Source organism: Crocuta crocuta, unplaced genomic scaffold (assembly GCF_008692635.1).
Source record: "Crocuta crocuta isolate KB4526 unplaced genomic scaffold, BGI_CrCroc_1.0 scaffold51, whole genome shotgun sequence".
In the NCBI taxonomy this organism is placed as follows: Eukaryota; Metazoa; Chordata; class Mammalia; order Carnivora; family Hyaenidae; genus Crocuta; species Crocuta crocuta.
The window spans coordinates 2,666,852-2,688,194 of record NW_027527624.1 but is presented as its reverse complement, the minus strand read 5'-3'; the positions used below and the strand labels follow the sequence as shown (position 1 = coordinate 2,688,194).

Sequence of the window (21,343 nt, the reverse complement as noted above, 5' to 3'; positions counted from 1 at the left end):
AGAAAAAATTTTAAGGTCCACCAGTGAATCCAGCTGAGGCAAAAAAGGAAACTCCAGAATGAGCCCATGGGAGAGATAAAGAGACACTAAAGGACTGAGGTCTGGGAAACAAAAAGAAAACACATTCCCCTAAACAGAGTAAAAGCAATAGAAGGATGAGAGGCTGGGCTGGAGGGGCAAATTTAAATTCTGAACAAGTCTCATAAATTTAAAATGAGAGGTTTACCTGTATCTATAAATCGATCCTGAGAATCAACTAACGCGTGTTGAAGGAGATGCAGAAAAACACAGAGAAACGGCGGGGTGGGGGTGGAAACGGAGACTCCAAGTTTGTTCTAAATCGACCACAGACCCCAGTAAAGACACCAGAAGGTTCGACCCTTAGCATAAATCCCATCTGGAAATCCTCAGAAAGCAGCCTCCCTCTTGGGTATAATCTGTTGCCATTTAATCGAATGAATGTAATTAAACCCTTTATCTTGCTAAACTAAAACTCAATCTCACACAATTCATCACTGTTCTATTTCAACTTCTCCGTCCACCATATTGAATAGGTCATAGGCCCTTTTATTCACACTCGCTCTGAAAAATCATGCCGAGAAATACAAATTAGGAGGGCAGCTGTCTCTCTTTGTAGATGTTGGCAAGGAGGCGCCCATCAGTCACTAAAATGCTGGAAGAGCCGTGGAACGTACTGGGTCACTTACACAATCACTGTGGCTGTGCCAATGCGGGAAGGAGGCTGAGTGGGGTAAAAAAAAGCAAGGGATGGGGAAGAAAACAAGAGGAACGGGTGCCCAGTGGTCCCACCTCCCTCAGGGTCCACAGCCTGGAAAATCTGTCAAACTGACATCTGTAATGCTTGGCCTGAGTTGTTATTTTTATAAAGCTTCTTCAACAGGTGCTAAGCTACACCCCAATGGGAGCATGAATTACCGTACAGATAATTATCAGGACAATACACTGTGGTTTCTTGCTTTAAGGTAATTGAACTTCAGGGGCGCCTGGGTGGCTCAGTCAGCTAAGCGTCTGACTTCAGCTCAGGTCATGATCTCACGGTTCGTGGGTTCAAGCCCCGCGTCGGGCTTCGTGCTGAGAGCTAGCTCAGAGCCTGTGTCTCCCTCTCTCTCTGACCCTCCCCTGCTCACGCTGCCTCTCCCTCTCTCTGTCTCTCTCTCTCAGAAATAAATAAAGCATTAAAAAAATTTTTTTAAAAAGGTAATTGAACTTCAGAGACAAAAACAAAAAACTTCTGAGCCACTGGAAGATCACCATACTTAAGTTTAAAAGAAATTTATTTTTTAAGTTCGGACGCAGAGGAGAAAAGTGCTTCTGAGAAACCACTGCTCAACAGAAGCAAAAGAGGCATAAAGAGTTTGAATGGTTCTAAGAAGTATGGAAGTGAAAACGGCAGCTCAGAATAATTTGAGCCCCAAATTGGAGAGGTCAATTGACCTTAGAGCAGGATTTCATCGGATTCATATTAGCGAGAGCTGGAAGGGTGTGAGAATCAGGCCATCACCTCACTTTCCCAGGAAGAAGCAGAGACAAAGTAACCAGTGTACATTTGCTTAACACAATATAGCTAAGGAAGGAGTTCCTCCTTATAACAGACGTAGCGGACTTGCAAACATCCATGAACATCGGCCGGGATATCAGGGAAAAGTGTTAACAGAAAAGAATTTTACTTGAAAACGGTTTTGTGCAGCCTGCCCTGAAAAAAATGCTCATGCATTTGCAAGTTCTGGTAAATTCTACTTACTTTCTAGAAGGAAAATGAAGGCCTGGTGAGAAGGGGGTGCTGGTGAGCCCAGCTTCCTAGGAGTCCTTTCTCTGGCTTATTCATGTATTAAAGTGGCTGTTTGCAAGTCATAATGGGAAATCAGCCAGCCTTAAACACAGCCAATATCTGTTAAGTATAAATTAGGAGCCCCACAAAATATTCCACTGAGCAGTCAGGAGTTGCTAGGTAACAAGAGGTCAGGCAATGCTCAAAGGCCAGGTTATTCCCATCCCCGGGGCCTCGTCCCAAACACGGCAGCAGCCAGACCCAGGGCCAGGCTTCTGCGCTGTTCCACTCAAGAGGCTNGGCCCCCCCCCCCCCCCCCCACTGCCCCCCCAAATGGGGAAAGAACCTAATGTGTGATGGGCTTCCCTGCCTCGTCCGAAGCCTGGCACTTCGCTTCGAGACACTGATGGCTGAGAATCCACATGAAAGAGAGTTTTAGGTTGAACACTAGTCCACTAACTAAGCAACAGGGTAGAGAAATAAAAGTGATATGTACAGAGAACAAACCCGTTCCTAAATCCGAGAAAGACACAAGAAAACATGTATGACAACAAAACGTTCTTTTCTTTTCACCTCTCCTCAGAAGAACACATTCATCCAATTCTTTTAGCGATCCCATTCACTTTAACAGCCTTCCTCAGATCCGGATTTAAAGAATAGTTTTCAGGGTTCTAAGAATACTTTTCCCACCAACGCGTCTTTTTCTACATTTGCCTTAAAGTGAACTTATGTCCTTTATAAATTCTATTCGAGGGTGCGTTGCCAACTTCAGTAAGTGGTGAACAGACACAAAGGACAGGTGAGGGAGCGTGGCTGACTCAGGCGGTTAAGTGTCCAACTCTTGATTTCGGCTCAAGCCATGACCTCATGGTTCGTGAGATCGAGCCCTGAGTCAGGCTCTGCTCTGACAGTGTGGAGCCTGCTTGGGGTTCTCTCTCCACACCCAACACCCCCCGCCTCTCCCTTGATCATGCTTTCTCTCCCAAAATAAATAAATAAACAAACATTTAAAAATACAAAGGACAGGTCATGAGAGGAAATGAACATCTCTATTGCCGGGACAGCCACACAATTACCATCGATGGTCTCTTCCAAGAGACATATGTTACCTCTTCCCATGACAGACAGAATAATTACGTACTAGCCAGCACAGACTCCCCGTGACCACCGTGTGCCAGTGTGAGCTGGGAGTTTCACAGACATGATCGGTCGATCCTTGTAATCAAACTACGAGGGAGTGACTTCTGTCCTCACTCCATCAAGGAGAGCACAGAGGACTTAAAAGATAGACCAGTGACATGTGGTAGGACAGTATTTCCTATAAAGCCTCGCTCAGTCCACCATGATACGTGGCCTCCTGATACATCTTCATAAAATTTTTTAAGTTCATTTATTTTTGAGAGAGAGAGAGAGAATATGTGCAGGGGAGGAGTAGAGAGAGGGAGACGGAGGACCTGAAGCCACTTCGTACTCACAGGAGAGAACCCAATGTGGGGCTCATACTCACAAACTGAGAGATCGTGACCCAAGCCAAAGTGAGACGCTTAACTCACTAAGCCACACAGGTGCCCCACATCCTCACAAATTATTTTAATCCAAAAATCTCTGAGTAACCCATTTTATCATCTGGTCACCAACTTATTGTCTAAAGGACAGACTGCCTTATTCACTAGCAAGCAGCAACAAAATCAACTTGTTCTCTGAGAATCATGAAGGCCTTATGCCACTGGCTCCAGAATTCGTAGAGACAGCTCCAGGTTAGTGGACTGCTACGTCACCGGGCTGGGCAGGACAGGTGTTGAATTAGAGTTTAAGTTCTGTGATTTGGGCAAGAAAACCACTGGGATTACAGCCATGACGATGATCTATCATACTCTGGGGAACACTCAGCAAATGCTTCTGGGTCTATCTCCGCATCCCCCTCACCCCTCATCAGTGTTTTGACATCTGAGGCCAGTCTGTGATTATGAGCAGAAACAGAAAGGATTCAAGACATGATCTGCTCATGCCTTTGCTACTTCCTCCATGTGGACACCCAATCCTCGGTAGAGTTAATATTCAACTGAAGGGCATCTCTTCCTTTCTGCCCATACGCCAGGGCCCCCCCTTGGCAGTTCACAGCCCCCAGGGCACCTGCCACGGGTGTTAGGCATGGTTACCAAAACAACCAGAACAGAACAGAAAGGCCTGGGGACCCAGGTCAGTTGTTAAAGGCCCTTCCCCTAGTTCGAAACCACCTTCTATTTAAACATGTCAACATGTTGTAACGAGGAGCATGCATGTGCTGGGAGCAGGCAAGGTGAGTAATGGGGAACAAGCAGCAATTGTATCGTAGGTAATTTTTTTTAATCGAGCATGAGAAGGGAAAGGCTCTAACTCTGTGGACACTGGCTGAGCCCCAAGTCTGTGTAAACCAGGACATGCCCCCAGCACAGCTCCAGGCAGCAGGGCTCCAGGGGACAGCAGGTATACGAGATGAGATGGTCACTTACGCAGAGCTTTGCAGTGTTTTGGGTCTTCCTCACCTTTGACACCTGGCCCTGAGTACCAGCAGGAGTGTTTGAATCCTGGCAATCCAAATCAAAGGACGCCATAACCAGGTCCAAACTGCCCTTCCACCTCCTTGAAGGACCTCTTTTCTCTAATTTGCATGAGACCTGGGAGTAAAAACCCCTAGGACTGCAAATGAGGTCAGATATTATAAACCGAATAGTACGAGCTTCCACGGAATTGATTGGTGCAATGACATCCGTGAATCAAATATAAGGCGCCAATGTTTCAGAGTTAATACTAAAACAAACGAACCCCCAAAAATAGAGACAGAGAAGATAGAGAAGGAAATTAAAAGAAGCCAAGCGAATTTTCTTTCTGCAGTCTCTCAAGCCATAATTAACATATTAGAGACGCCTTACATTTGGCCCTCCTAATCTTGTGGGATTTGACTCCACAAAATTTGATTTATTGCTCTACTTATGTACTGTAATATCCTTAATTAAACTGTCCCAGTGGAGACAATATCAAGGTACCCAAGGATTTTCTATCTGAATCCTGGTGCTTTCCCCACTGTGGGCTCAAAAACAGAAATCTTAGCCAACCTATGATGCATATTCCTACTTCAGTGTCTAGTGTCTCTGAAGGGACTTTCAGAAAAGCTAGTTTCTGAAACACTTGTTTGGTAGTGAAACTTTCACCATTATAAACATGGAGGGGACTGTGGTGGGGATAGTGCAATATTTTTCACAAGGACACTGGCTAGGATTCGCACACTGGGTATGGCCCAGTGTAACTCCAAAGCTAAACAGTATTCCCTTTTAAGTGAAACATTGACAAATGGAGCATTTGGCACACTTTAATGAGCTGTTTTATCCTTTCAGAGTGGCTGAAACTAGGCCACCCATTCATCTGAGAAAGTGGTAGCACAGAGCAATTACGTAATCTCGCCAGGCACACTGATATTAACGGCACCCCGCCCCACCTCCCTGCACATGTTCTAGTATATTACATACTAGGAAACAATATATCTTGACAAATGACTCAATACCTCTGGAAAAGTGTTAAACTGTACGAAATTTTCTATTTTCACCACACAGTCAACAGTACAACACAGGTTCAAAGCCCTAACAATCGGTGCGATACGAGTTCAATCGTACATAGATGCCATTTTTACCGAGAGCGAAGGAAAAATAGGATAAAACCCAAGAAAAAGTCAGCACTGACACCATAACCCAGTGGTTGCCAACCAGAGCAATTCTGCCTCCCGGGGGAGATGTGGCAATGTCTGGGGCCAAGAGGGCTGTCGCTGGCATCTACTGATTAACGAGGACACGGGCGCTGCCCTACACCCCACACTACCCAGGACAGGGCCCCACGGCAAAGGATCGCCCCGTCCAAAGTGTGAAAGGCAGCGCGGTGGAGATACCCTACTATCACCTGATAAATAACCACCACCAGATTCAACAAGGAGGGGAAGGTAAAGAATGTGAAATTTACTCATGCACACACTCTAAACTAGCAACTTTAGGAAACCAGAAACAAAGCCAGTTACAAACAAGTAGGCTACGGGCCAAAGCTCGGGGAGGAGGGTTCCGGGCTGGGAAAGCACAGAGCTGCAGGACTCACCCAGCTGCGGGCCCGAGCTGAGAAGGGAGCTTTCATTCCAGCAGGAGCCGCAGGTGAGGAGGAGGGCGGAGTGTGAGGCCAGCCCTTCGGCTCGGGGACCAGTCAAGAGCAAGGGGGAGGGGAGGGGCCCANGGCGGGGCGCCAAGAACCGTACCTGGAAGCTTCCCGCAGAAGGGAGGCGGGGCAGTTTAGATAGCAGAGCATTGGAACTAAGAAAACTGGCATGGCCTCTCTTTGGAAACCGCAGTGAGCACCGCCCGTGGGAGCATTCCCCATTCACTCGCACCTCCCCACCCTCTTCGGTATTTCCATATGAAATGTATCAGACTATTGACATACATTTAATGTAAGAGTGTGAACCAGGAGAAGGAAGCCTGAGCCAAGGAACTTTAGACAGCACAAGAGAGAAAAACGGATGGAAGACAGTCAGTCCTGGGAGAGGCGAGGAAACGCCGGATCGAGAAGCAGGAGGAGACGGTTCTTGGCAAAGGCTGCCACAGTGTGAACTCCCCGAGTGCATTAATGGTAGTTCCTTCCCCTCCCACCCCTGAACTGTTAGGAAAACGCAACACAGAACCAAGAAACCCATTCCATCTACATACCGGCAAAATTATCTCACTATTTTATTCCTTTGATCATACTATTGAGGTCAGGCTATTTTCCATTTGCGCATCACCATTTGTGAGTTTCTTGTTCATGTGTTTTACTCACTTTTCTATCAAAACATTGGTTATTTTCTTACTGATTTCCAAGGGCTCTTTTTTAAGGCTATAAATCCTTTGTGAAACACGTTCCAAAACGTTTTTCCTGTTTGTTGTCAGCTGGCCTTCGATGAAGAACAATTTAGCCGTGTGTACGTATACATCAAACTCACAACAATGTGCATGCTATGATTTAGCAAATAAACTGATCATTTACCTTTAAAAAGCAATCTTGAATTATGTGGTATTTGTGAATAGTAATACAGAATCACTGCTGACAACAAGGAAATAATCCAATAACAATCTATTTGAAAGTACAGTCCCTCACAGAATTCTGTAGTCACCCGGAAAAAAAAAAAAAGCACAGGACTGTTTTAAGATACAGTAAGCTAATAAAAAGTCAGTTACAAAATTAAGAGTAGGCTATAGTTTAAATAAAAAGTAAACATTTTAAATTTGCATTTTGCACATTTTCCAAATAGTTTATAACCAAGAAGTAGTGCCTTCATACTGAGGGGGGTGGAAGGCGAAACACCTGTGTTTGTATGATTGTCACTATTTATTGTAGTATTTCCATGTATCAGAGAAAGAGCCAGCCTGAGGAACGAATAGGGGAACCACCCCCAGGGTCAAAGGGCAACACAGCAAAATGCTGAAGAGAGTATGGAGGTGCAGACGGACTCCTCGAAGGCTGTGAGAAGACCCAGGGAGGCTGAGACTCGGAGCCCGAGCACCACGGCACAGTTCACGCTCCGGTCCTGGCTCAAACCTGGGCCCTCTGCTCCAGTCATGGAGGGGAAACGACTCTTCCTCGAGTTGCTGAGTGGGCCGTGGGGAGTTTTAGAACAAAGTCACACAGCGATCACACACACATGAAGGGGGCCATGAAAATGCCAATCCACGGCCATTTAAGCTGGACGACCCAAAACCCCCAACAAACAAACAAACAGAAAAACAAAACCACCACCCCACAGTCTGCATAAAAGGGACAGACAGTCTGGGATTTACTCAAATGCTGGAGCGGGGCTGCTATTCTGATTGGTCGCTATTTCCAGGAGTTCGTGAAGAACAGCCGAAGTAAAAATGCACAGCAGGAGGGCTGAAGGGAGAAAGCCATGACCATCTGACATGGCGGGCACAGGGGGTGCGGGGGGTGTTACCCCATCCTGGCAGTCGTCACTTCCAGGTAGGAGGCCCGCAGGGGGGACGGGCTGGTGTCTGTAATCACAGTCTTCCCAAAAAGTATTCTTTAACAAGCTCTGGCACTCATCAGGGACAGGGGGCACAATAGCACTCAGCAGAGCGAGTGCATGATGTCACTCAAGCCCTCTGGCCAAGCAATGCGATTCTGAAGCCGGGTATCGACATACTTAAACAACACAGAAATATGGGTAAAGAAAGTCGCTCTGAGTGAGGCAAAGATAAGTGGTACTTTCCCACTGGTGACTAACACGCTACCTTTCTCTTCCGACGACAATTCATTTTAGGTCAGATTAATTACGTGTAAGATTGTTAAACCAGATGGTAAAACATTCTAACATTGGGCTTTCACCTAGGGCTGGAAATTTATTTCCATGAGAGTAGATTCAGCTAAGCAGCAGTCAGCCACATTATTATTCCTTTCTTTTAAATGTAGCTCGATTTAATATGAAAGACCACCTTCACATTTAAAACTTGCTCCCTTAAAGGACACTTTTAGCAAATGAATGGAAATCCACTGAACACATTCAAGTGTCCGGTGGAGTCAGAGATTAGCATTTCAGACGCATTTTATTATGTTCCTCCTTTGGGGACACCTACTTGGGGGGAAAAAGAGAATCTCAGCAGAATGAGCCTGATCTGGTTTCTCTGGGCAGGTTGCAAACTTCGGGCATGTGTCTGCTAGTGTGGAAACTGGCATAGGAGAGACCATGGATGACCGTGGGGCTCCTGTAACATCTCCCTTTCCACATCTGTGTACAAACCAGCTTATAACACAACTTAAAAACCGGGGATTCTTCTTGGGCAGATTTCCTCAAAAGCTTCACACCAAGTACAAGGCGAAGCTGCAAGTCTGTGGCATGTCAACTTTTAAAGGGAAACACCTCGCGATAACAAATTCAAACAAAAGACCTCACCACGAGCAATCTTCCCCTTCCAACCTAATATTAAAAAATGGTTTTTCCCCATAAAAGGTAAACTGCCTATCAAAAGCATATCCCATTATCAATGCCTTACGTGACAATGTCCTTCATTCCTACAAAGCGTGAGCAGTTTAAACTTGTAAGTGCTGTCAAAATCAGCCCTTACCCACCTGTTTAGAAATTAAACAGGTCTGGTGCTCAGAGAGACGGTAAAACCCAAGTCTCCCCGATTTAAGGAATTTCTCCACTCAATTTCCCACTGCCACGATCGTTCCAAGGTACGTGAAACTTTGAAACAGCTCAAAGAAGGGAAAAGCTCCTACCTTGGGTTTCTCGGGCCCCTTCAGTTTACGTCCGCTGTAAATGGCTGCAACCTTTAGCAGTCCGGACTACAGGCCATCTGGGGGCACAGGCACAAAAACGGGCTTTCTTCGGCTCGCTGGTGTTCCCAGGCTTTTATGTGGTGTCTTGGGCTCTGCCTGCTTAATTCATTCCCGATTCTACTGAAAGGAGGTCCAGGCTGGCGGGATTTGCAATTGCTGACGCGACTTTTAACTGCAGGAGCTAACTACTCCACCCCCCACTGCACCAAGAAATGTGTAAAGATGTTGGAAGGCCCCAAAGATTTTAGAAGATAGTCTAGATCTAAAACAAGAAGAAAAAATAAGCCATGGGACAAAAAGCAAGCAATTTAGTTGTGACCTTGGAAAGTCCACCCAGAGAACACCACTCTTCACTTGCAGGGTTGGGGGAGGGGGACTTCATTTATGGCTATTTATCCTGTCTTTGCAGAGCGGGCTGAATAGTTGCTATGACAACATGGTAAACAGGATTCAAGTGACCACGAAGGGGTTTAATGGGATTGTTTTGTTTGGGGAGAAGAATGGTTGCTTGAATGCTTCCTTAACTCAAATCTGAAAAGGTAAAGCTGCCTTTTTGTAAGTCGTCTATGTGTGATGTTCTCAAAAGTCAAAGACGCTGGCAATGGGCTCCCCCGTTACAGGAGAGCAGACAACACGACCGGTCGTCAGAAAGACAGAAGAATTAGGGAAGCTACCTCAGTGCTAAGTGGGCATTTTCCAGCATGTATGTAGACGACATGGAATCATCTTTTTTTAAAATTATTTTTATAGTTTATTTATTTTTGAGACAGAGAGAGACAGAGCATGAGTGGGGGAGGGGCAGAGAGAGGGAGACACAGAATCTGAAGCAGGTTCCAGGCTCTGAGCTGTCTGCACAGAACCTGATGCGGGGCTCGAACTCACAAACCACGAGATCATGACCTTAGCCGAAGTCAGAGGCTTTAACCGACTGAGCCACCCAGGCGCCCCGAAATGGAATCATCCTTAAAGGCTGTTGGACCAACTGAACATAGAAGAGTCAAAGGGGCGGACAATCCAGGCTGTTCTACAATGTCCTTAGCTCCCTGTGTTCCCCTCAGTATTCCTGAGGCTTTGGCTCTATTTCCTCCTGTAGTTTTTTTTGTTGCTGTTGTTTCTTCTGCATAAGACAGTGCCATTCACATTTTATCCTGTGCAATAGAAATTACATTCTCAGGGTCTCACGTTTTGCTCAGTTGGAAACAATCCCATTCTCACAAAATATGACTTGAGAAAAATGTGCACGGTGTTGTGAGTAGACCGTGAACACTTGGCGTTGTGACACTTTGTGACACTGTGCGTATGTCAAAACCCAAAGGGCCTTAGGACACAGCTAACCTTAATGTTAACTTCTGACTTTAGAATACTGGTTCATTAATTATCATAAATGTGCCACACTCGTGTACCACGTTAAAAGAGGAGAAAGAGAGTGTGTGTGTGTGTGTGTGTGTGTGTGCGCGCGCGCGTGTGTTGAGGGGCATGGAGAATGATATGGGAGCTCCATGCTATCGATTCAAATTTTCTGTAAATTAAAATCAATTTTAGGGGCACCTGGCTGGCTCAGTTAGTAGAACATCCCACTCTTGATCTCAAGGTCATGAGCTCAAACCCCACATTGGGTACAGAGATTTCTTAAAAAGGAAAAAATAAAGTCAATTTTGAAGCAACTGAAATAAGGGGCACCTGGGTGGCGCAGACAGTTAAGCATCCAACTTCAGCCCAGGTCACGATCTCACGGTTCACGAGTTCAAGCCCCACATTGGGCTCTGTGCTGACAGCTCAGAGCCTGGAGGCTGTTTCAGATTCTATGTCTCCCTCTCTCTCTGCCCCTCCCCACTGAGCTCTATCTCTATCACTCTCTCTCAAAAACAAATAAATATATTAAAAAAGTGTTTAAGACAATTGAAATAAATGTTCATCCCATAACAGCATCAAGGACTTAAAAAAACAACCCAGTAGCTGTTATGAGTTATGACAACCTGCCAAAGATAGGTGATTTAAAACTAAACCTAAAGAGAAAAGAGGGCTGGCAACAGCCTTGGGAAGCTTTTCCCATGATCTGGCATAAATTGGGGTTTGAATTTGTGAGGATGGAGTGAGGTGTACAGACGTTGAGCACATACTCGGTCCCCAACCTATGGCACAGGTATGAAGCCTTTCCCACAGTTCAGTGCCGCTGTTTCATGTCCTCGTTGGCTCACTGAATATCAACAACTGCTCCCCTACGCAGGCCCTGTCCTCAGACACGCCTCATGGAGGAGGAAGCAAACCCAAGGCCACAGGACAGCTCAGTGACAAGAGGGTGGACAGGAGAGAGGGAGACAGAGGATTCGAAGCAGGCTCCGCGCTGACAGCACAGAGCCTGACGTGGGACTGAAACTCACGAACCGTGAGATCACAACCTGAGCCAAAGTCAGACGCCCAACCCACTGAGCCACCCAGGCGCCCATAAACTTTTTTTCTTAAGTGGCAAGTTAGGTCTAGATCTTTGGCAAAGTTAAGCACTCATATACCATGAGTGGGTGTACAATGTACTTAGATTAGCAATTCGATTCACCACTTACTAAGCACATACTGTGGCCGGAACACTGAGCTCTGCGGCAGGGCACAAAGACAGGCAAGGCAGGTCCTACAAAGCTGTACTTGGTAAAGATCTTCTCTACCTATGGAACACTTTATTCAGAAACTAAGATTAGGAAAATAAATAAATAAATAAATAATACATTTAAAAAAAAAAGAAACTAAGATTAGGGCAGAGAGATCAAAGACTAAAAAAAAAGTTGCTTCAATCAAGTTCAGTAAGGCTAATGCGATGGAAGATGAATAAAATGAGATACAGGAGAGAGAGAAGAACAGGACAAAATTCCCAGGTAGGACATACGCCACGTTATCATCAGAACTTTTTAAAGAAATGTTTGGTCTTTGTTTAAAAAAAAACAAAAAAACAGCGGGGGGGAGGGGACTGGCTGGCTCAGTGGGTAGAGCAGGTAACTCTTGATCTCAGGGTCATGAATTTAAGCCCACATTGGGGGTAGATCTTACTTAAAAACCCAAACACATACAGACATACACACATACAACAAACCCACAAGAAAGCAAATGGCAGGCAGCACCTGGATCACACAAATATAACCCCACAGGCCATGTGCTGAATTCATTACTTCATTCATCAAATCATTATTGCTTCTGCAAACAGATTTAGGTTTTCATAATGCCTGCACAGTGTTCTCACCTCCTGTGTGGTCACAGCCTCTCTGGTTGTCCAAATGGGGAGTCTAGTTTGCTATGAATGGTGGCGCCATGAAAGAGAGGGTATATGGGTCACCAGGACTCATTCAAGTGCAAAGTACTGGCATCCTCTCCAGTCTTTCAAAGCCCACTGTGTGAGAAGGCTGCCACATCCCTGTGTCTCGGGGCACATGGAAGGTCTCCCAGACAAGGCCGCCATGGTCAGGCTAATGCTTCGTCTCCAGCTCCGTACTCCCGCCTGATACTCCGATTCCCAGCAAATATGACTGCAGTCTTCCCTCACAGGCCTCACGGTCTCCCTTCTCTGGGGCCTGGTCTCCCGCCTCCTCTTGGCATGGATGTCCCTCTCCTCACTCTTCCCCTCTGCCCTTAGATCCACCTCACTCCGAGCACCCAGCTCAGCTATAAGCCTTTCTCCACCAGCCACAGGCCTTGGGGAGATTCAGGTGACCCAATCTGGAGGAGACCCTGCCAGAATCTTTAAGGACACGTTATGTTGGGTTAAAAGCTTCAAGAGGAGACTGTAGGAATCCCTGAGGTTTCCCCACCTTGGAAGGCGAGTGCTCCTTGCCTCACACCTACAGAAGGTGCAGTGAGGTGGGTCAGCCAGGCCTGTTCCTGACAAGCGACAGCCTATGGCGTCCGCAGGAAGTGGCCTCACACTCCTCACAGTGGAGCCTGGGAACGGCAGCCAGCCAGTGCTTACACCCCAGAAGGTTTTCCTGATATTTATCAGTTTGTTCCCTTCTTTAATTCCGTCCTGCGCCTCCTCAGGGTTTTTCTGAGGAATGTTAATGACAGACTTTTCTGACTAGAACTTATTTGCGAAAATACCAGGCAGGGAGAGAAGGGAGAGATCACAGGCCTGTGGGATACCCTTGGGGAGAAATTCTGATGAGGCAAAGCAGGTGTCCTTTGTTACAGAATCTCCTCAGGTTGGTCTGGACCCTTTGAGCCTGAAACTACTACTGCCTCATGAGCCACAATAGAAAAAAGCTAGCAGGTTCCACGACCAACTAAAAATGGTCTAATGGAGAAGTCTGCCCTTTGTAAACTCCACAATTCTAAGCCAAGGAGAAGATTACACCCTTCAGTGCTATGTGTAAGCCAGAGAACTGACTGCTCACTAGCCCCTACAGCGAGGTAGGCTTATTTTTTTTATTTTTTTTAACTAATTTTAATTCCAGTATAGCCAACATACAGTGTTCTGTTAGTTTCAGGCATACAATTCAGCACTTCCATACAACACCCGGTGCTCATTACAAGAGTGCCCTCCTTAATCGCCATCACCCATCCCCACAACAGTCTGTTCTCTATAGGCAAGAGTTTCTTGGTTTGCCTCTATTCCTCTCTTTGCTCCTTTGTTTTATTTCTTCAATTCCACATACGAGTGAAATCATACGTATTTGCCTTTCTCAGACTTATTTTGTTTACCACTAGACATCCATCCATGTTATTAGCAAATGGCAAGGTTTCATTCTTTTTTATGGCTGAATAATACTCCATTGTCTGAGCCACAGGCTTATGAAAATTCACCATGAAACTTAGCCCCAGGATCCCTCAAGGTTAGTGACATGTCTTCTAGGCAACATCTAAGAATAGCTACATATTGTTCATGAAAAAAGGTCCACAATTATTATAGCTGAATTGACATAATATTCTAGCATATGTTATTTTTTAAATATTTTTTTCATTTTTTTCATTTTTTAATTATTTCTGAGATGGAAAGAGAGAGAGAGAGAGAGAGAGAGGCAGCGTGAGCAGGGAAGGGTCAGAGAGAGAAGGAGACACAGAATCTGAAATGGGCTACAGGCTCTGAGCTGTCAGCACAGAGCCCGATGGGGGGCTTGAACCCATGAACTGTGAGATCATGACCTGAGTCGAAGTCGGACGCTTAACCAAGCCACCCAGGCTCCCCTCTAGCATTTCAGTTATATTCTCCCCATCTGCACTTGGTTTTCAAAGCAAAACACAAAAATGCCAAGTAACAAAATCCCTATAACATTTCCGGCAAAGGATTTCCAAATGCTTTCGGCCCACGGACCCACTCTGAGCTTCACGCACTTGCCAAGGAGGGGAGGCAGCCTGTCCCACAAGCTCGGGGCCCGCTGGGCGTGTACTCACACTTCACAAGGTCACCATGGGGATCTCGGATATGCTGGATGTGCTCCTAAAAGCATACAGCAACTCCTTCACTTTTTCTAAAGCCCCATTTCTTTAGGCTACAGACTTTAAAGCCACTGTTTTTATCCCTTTGGCCATAGAGCTGTCAAAAATAAGCCCTCGAGAATCTGCCCAAACCCATGATCCATGTTCCTGAATAATGTGCAAAATACTTCCATTTATGTAAGTTAGAACACATCCTCTCCAGGTCCCCTAATGAGCAAATGACAGGAAGAGGCTATGAAGTAAGAGAGACGGTCTCATCCCTTTGTGCCAGAAATATACACTCCTCATCTATGGGGCAAAGGCCAGCAAAAGCTTCCCTGCGAGATTTCTAGAAGCACTGATCTTAGGACAAAAGAAAGCTCACAATAAACTCCAAATGAGGTTGTTTAAATACCTTTTTAAAATTTTTTTAAATGTTTATTTTTTGAGAGAGAGAGAGAGAGAGAGAGAGAGAGAGCACGTGTGAGAGGGGGAGGGGCAGAGAAAGAGGGAGACACAAAATCGGAAGCAGGCTCCAGGCTCCGAGCTGTCAGCACAGAGCCTGACGCAGAGCTCGAACTCACAAACCGTGTGATCATGACCTGAGCCGAAGTCGGACACTTAACCATCTGAGCCACCCAGGCGCCCCTGTTTACATACATTCATATAACGTCATCAACAGTAGCACTCTGATATTTTCGATGGAACCAAATGAATGCTAAGCAAGTCATAATTAACTATTTTCATATTCTAATTAGCACCTTCACACTTAAAATCACACCTACATCTTAGGCCTCATGTGGCTGTGCCTTTACTTTCTGGGTGCATTTAAAATGGTACCAAGACGTTTTTCCAAAGTCTCCTACAGCCTGACTCTTGGAGAGTATTAATTAGTTTCTGCCACAGAACAGATGATGGAAAGACCATGAGCAGTACTTATGAAACGTGAGGTTGGCCTGGCTCATTTCTTTAAACGCAAAAACCAAAGCGATTAGGCAGACTCAAATCCCAGCAAGAAAAAAATAAACATCAATAAGAGGTAACGTCTTCAATTGCCGCAGAGTGCTCAGGCAAGCCTCATTTCAGAAGCTATTACAATGTAGAGAGACTCCATGTCATCCAAGAAACAAAACAAATACGTGAGGGACTCTGTTTTTCAAATTAAAATTCCTCTCCTTCTAATAGTAATGACACAGCAGGTCCCCATTTCACTGAATCCACCTAGGACACAAATGCCAACAACCGTGCATGATTATGTTACACACAGCCCTAAGGAAGGAAAGGCCCTCCCAATTAAACCATTGCTGGCAAAAAGTTATCAAATGCACCCCCAATACCCAAGTCCTTATATTGGGAAGAGAGAGTCTCTTTGAACGATGAAATATGGTATTATCATCCCTGATGTAGGAAGAGGAAGAGAGGTTAAATAGCTCCTGGGAGTATAGACCCAAAGTATGAAGTCCCTTTGTATTGTAAATACTGCCCACTGAAGTTATAAAGTGAAATATAAGCCAGCTGGCATGGTCTATTGCTAGGTTTTACCTAGTAATTTCCTACGTTATGGCCAAAAACTACATATTGTTTATGCTGCCATTTTTTGTGATAATCTAAAACATTTCAATATAAATTTGAAAAACTGAAAGGTGAGCTATTTTTTTAAACTTCCAGAAGAGAGGCACAGGTCTTCTATATAAGACCATTCTTGGCTACTTTATGCCACACAAATAGCATATTCTCACCACCACAGCTCATGGTGAGGTAGCAAACTTAATAGGTTCCTCCTCCTTAAAGAAAACATCCACTTTTGCCTTCCTAGAAGACAGAGAGTTCTTAGGAACATCTTTAAACTATAAATGAGGAATCGCTAATATTCTCAGGGAAATGGGAAACAAGGTAAAACGTAAGATCTAGCATCCGCAAAATTATCAGAATATTACCGAAGACTCAAGAGAAACCGTTCAGGTCAGAGTCCTTCTCTTAAGCCTTATGAGAAGAGCATTTAGTTTTTCAGCAAGAGGGGCTGCTGATGCAACTCTCTCATAGAGGCTTTTCCTCTCTTCAGGGAGATTACTAGGAGCTGATGTTTCCCAAATTGAGACAGTTTCTATTTTCAACATTTTAGGGCTAGCTTCCCATTTAGTCTTGGATTCAGCAACGGCATACATTGAATACTACATTTTCTTTGGTTAGATAGCTTCTTGTAACACTCCTATTGTTTCTGATCAGGCTTGGCATTAAAACCCTAAACTCAGAGCCTACCCATGAAAACTTACCATGACACTCTATCAGCAATGATCAAATTAGGCATGACTACAGGGTCAGAGACCTTAAAAAAGTCGGCATCGCTACTCAGAATACACTCTTCATCATGCTTAACAAGAAAGCAAAATGAAAAACTAAATCAACCACAAAACATACACCAACTATCTCTTTTGTAATAGACGCCTGCCCAGGAATTTCAAACCAAATCCTTTAAAAAAAAAAAAAAAAAAAGTGAAGGTTTCACAATGTTTCCTTTTGAACTAGATTTCTCTAAAGCTTAATGACATCAATCAGAAGCAGACAAACAGACCCAAGAGACAAAGGGAATTTTTCCATTCAGTGTTAGGTTATAATAATGTCATAGATGCTGCCAACCCTCTACGATGACAGGACTTTAGAGAGAGTGCCCCAGGAAGTGGTGTCCTTAAAGACACAGCCTCAGTCTAGGGCTGCTATAAATCTTACCTTCTGCGTATTTGGCTTGATACAGCGAACAAAGAAAGGATTAGAGGAGCTTAGCGTTGCCATTAAGGAATGCAGGGAGTCCTATCAGAAAGGAAAAAGTATATGTTGATTTAGTTTCTTATTATGTCATTCTACAGATTTCTCAGCATCTTAGGCACTTATCAGAAACAGGAAGACACAACAGAAATCACAGGAATATTAATTTTTTATTATTAATGGAATATTAAGTTTTATTTTAACGTTGTCAGTCTCATATAAAAAAAGCCAAGATGCTACAATTCATGGTCACTGATATTACTTCACAATATACAAAACTCATTTGTCTCTTCATTGAAATAGTACTGTTGGGAAAAAAATATTCTGTTCACCAGCAAAAAGCAACTCTAGGCTATTTTGATGGTTAGTACAGAAAATCTGGGCTGAATGCACTGTCCCATTGGAGGTTTTTTTTTCTTCTCCTAATTCATTATTTCCAACAAAATGATGGTCTATATCAGTATTTCACATTCTCTCACTCTTACCCTCAAATCACCAGGCAGATCTTCTGAAATATTCATTTTTTAAATTTTTTTACGTTTTTTGTTGTCATGGAAGAATTTTTAACATTTTCCAATGCAGACAGAGCCCATAATGAGTGCTCATCACCAGCTGCGCCTCATGGCTAATCTCGTTTCATCCGATCCCTGTCTGCGTCCACCCTACGCCCATCCCTTTCAGAAAAGCAAATCCCGGACAGCGTTTTAGTTCATCCCTCAAGATTTCAGCGTGTGTCATTAAAGGCCAAACAATTTCCAAACATGTATCCAACCACCATATCATCATCCTCAAACGCTTGAACAGGAATTCCTTAATTCCAATATTAAAAGAAGCAAGTGTCTCAAATTTCGTACAAAAATCCTCAAGTGTCTCAGATTTCGTATTTTTGAAACATTCTGTTCCTCGAAGTCAGAATGCAAATGAGGTTCCTGTACTGTACCTCGTGTCTTTAAGTCTTTTAATCCCCTGGGTTTCCCTCCATGTCTTTTTCCTTCTTACAATTTTGTGGATGAAACTGGGTCACCTACAGAGCTGTATCGGTTACTTTCTTCTCGGGTTCAAAAGCTCTCACAGGTGACCAAATGGCCCGGCATGCTTGGCCCTTCATATATCCCGGTGCCAAATTTAACTCCGTTTGGGGCATCCTGTCCACTGGCCCCACCGAGTCAGTTTTCCAAGGACAGGGTTCAACACTCCTGCCTCAGGGCTCCTCGTCCTGCTTGGTCTCCAACTGGAGGGCCTGGCGGCTCTCTGCCATCTCCTTGATTCCTAGTGCAATTTAATCCCCAAGTATCCACAATGCCTTTCTTCCAAGGCGACCCCAGCCAACGCTGCTCTAGAAAAAGGTAATGTAACAACTCCGCTGGGGGATTAGGAGCCCAGGTTTTGGAGTCAGACAGGGTCAGTTCAAATCCTAGCTTTTGCCCTCAGAGGGCCTGAATGGCCTGCATTTCTCCAAAGCTCAGTTTCCTCATCTATAAAATGGGGACGATAATATGTACTTCTAAGATTATGGGAGAAATGAATAAGATCATGTACGTGTAGTGATTAGCCCAGTGAATGACATATAATACATACACAATAAATGCTAACTAGTTTTTTTAACTTTTTTTTTTTTTAATATTTTTTATTTATTTCTAGGAGAGAGAGAGAGAGACAGCGTGAGCAGGGGAGGGTCAGAGAGAGAGGGAGTCACAGACTGAAACAGGCTCCAGGCTCTGAGCTGGCAGTCAGCACAGAGCCTGACGCGGGGCTCAAACCCATGAACCGCGAGATCATGACCTAAGTGAAAGTCGGACGCTTAACCGACTAAGCCACCCAGGCGCCCCACTAACTAGTTTTTTTAATTTGAGAGAAACAGACACCGTGTGAGTGGGGGAGGGCCAGAGAGAGCGAGAGAGAGAGACAGAGGAAGGGAGGGAATCCCAAACAAGCCCTGTGCTGTCAGAGCAGAGCCCAACACAGGGCTCAAACTTACAAACCTTGAGATCATGACCTGAGCCAAAGCCAAAAGTCAGAAGCTTAACCGATTAACCGACTGAGCCACCCAGGTGCCCCAAATGACAACTATTTTTATTATATCTGACCTGGGTCAAACCTGCCCATCATCTCACATGACCCAGCTTCATTAGCAATGCTGGTGTGTATCTGGTTCATTGCCAACTTCACGGTACAGCAGACTTCACACAACCCCACCAGATGCATCCAGCTCTGAATAACTAAGTGAAAGACTCTTTGATGGCAGATTTAATAAATGTCTATTGACTGACGTGCCGCTATTTCTCTTCATCTTAAGATTTGTTACTTGCAGGTAAAACAGAACAATTAAGTTCAGAAAATGGTCAGGGGCACTTGGGTGGCTCAGTTGGTTAAGTGACTCAGGTCATGATCTCCGCTCAGATCACGATCTTGTGGTACATGAGTCCAGGCTCTGTGTCAAGCTCTGTGCTGACAGCTTAGAGCTTGAAGCCTGCTTCAGATTCTAGGTCTCTCTGCCCTTCGTCCCTTGTGCTCCGTTTCTCTCTCTCTCAAAATTAAACATTAAATTTTTTTTTAATGGTCTTCACATACTCTACCTCTAAACTTTCTAAAATGGCTACATATTTAAAATGCCAGTAAGAATGGTCCTTACTTTCCCGGAATTCTGGGTATCTGGACAAGGTAACTGACATGGATCTTATTGAAATATGCACTTGCTTAGTCATTATTCCCAGTTAGGATACTGTAAACATACCCGGGAAAAATACAAAAACCAAACATGGGAAGGAATACACTCTATATTCATACGAGCCTCTAAATACAAATCAAAGTGACCCCAAATGGCCACCCAGTCCTTCTATTTAGAGTAAGTAGCTATTTACTTTTAACAAGCCAAAAAAAACCCAAAATCAAAACCTACATGTTTTCATCTGACTCAGTAAAGGTAGATTTTATTTCAAAAGCACTGTCTGGTGATATAAAAGAAAAAATAAAATAAACGCTTTCCTGGATCTCACATAAACCAATTCCTATTTCCAATTCCTAAAATCACAGCACCCATAGATTCACGAAAGCCAGCAGGACAGACTAACCTTGAACTGTGAGCTCACTGTGGGCCGTCGATGTTTGCTTCCACATTTCAAGGTATCCTGGTTATTGCGGCTTGAGACGTGTTCAAACAGGTCATAGATGAAGTCGAATCTGTGTGAGCAGAGAGGAGCAGGCCCATGAGGGGTGTGTGCCCAGTTATTAGGTGCTAGATTACCGTAATTAGAATGTACTTTCCCAATGAAAGTAACACATCGAGTCCAGGAAGAGCTAAGACAGCTTCCAAAGATTTCAAAACAAGCATTGCCAAAGGGCTTTAGGCATTGGAAAAAGACAAAATGGTGGCCCCCTTCTGAGCACCAGTCTTGCTGAAAACAAAGAGACTGTGTGAAAGAGACGGGGATGACATGCCAGTAAGGAGTGCTGTGTTTCCAGAGAGCCACCTGCGCTTCTGCAGCCTTGATGTCTGCCTGTAGGAGGCAGATGTTTTTGCACACCTCACTGTATTTTGAAGTTGACAGAGGGAAAAGTGCTCATCTGTAGGAAAACACACTAGGGTTTAATCCTGTCCACACCCCCTTCCAAGCTACGGGACTTGAGCAGATGCTTGACTTCGCCTCATTTTTCTCATCTGAAAAAGGAGCGTAATTTACACACTGCAGTGGGCGGGGTGGGGGGGTGGTGGCAGTGGGGAACAAAATGGGAAAATGTATACAAATGCTGACTCTGGTGCCTGACACAGCATAAATGCTGCTGTTTGTGGCTGTTATTACTGAAAAGTTCTATAAAATTGCCACTACTGATAAAAAATAAAGGGCTTCCAATAACTTTTTTTAATGCTTATTTATTTTTGGGAACCAGAGACAGCAAGTGAGCAGGAGAGAGGCAGCGAGAGAGGGAGACACAGAATCTGAAGCAGGCTGCAGGCTCTGAGCTGTCAGCACAGAGCCCGATGCGGGGCTTGAACTCACAGATGGCGAGATCATAACCTGAGCTGCAATAAGATGGTTAACCAACTGAACCGCCCAGGCGCCCCTCCAGTAA

At 44.7% G+C, this 21,343-nt stretch overlaps 1 protein-coding gene across 1 annotated transcript in view; it reads right to left on the bottom strand.

Moving 5' to 3' along the window:
• MYO10 (myosin X) overlaps nt 1–21,343 on the bottom strand; it is a 236,355-nt gene that overhangs the window by 67,420 nt on the left and 147,592 nt on the right. Inside the window, exons 18-19 of the mRNA XM_077772062.1 lie at nt 20,344–20,452; nt 17,237–17,317 (exon numbers count right to left, since the gene is read on the bottom strand). Of these exons, the coding sequence (XP_077628188.1) occupies nt 17,237–17,317; nt 20,344–20,452 (190 nt within the window). The remainder of the gene's footprint in view (nt 1–17,236; nt 17,318–20,343; nt 20,453–21,343) is intronic.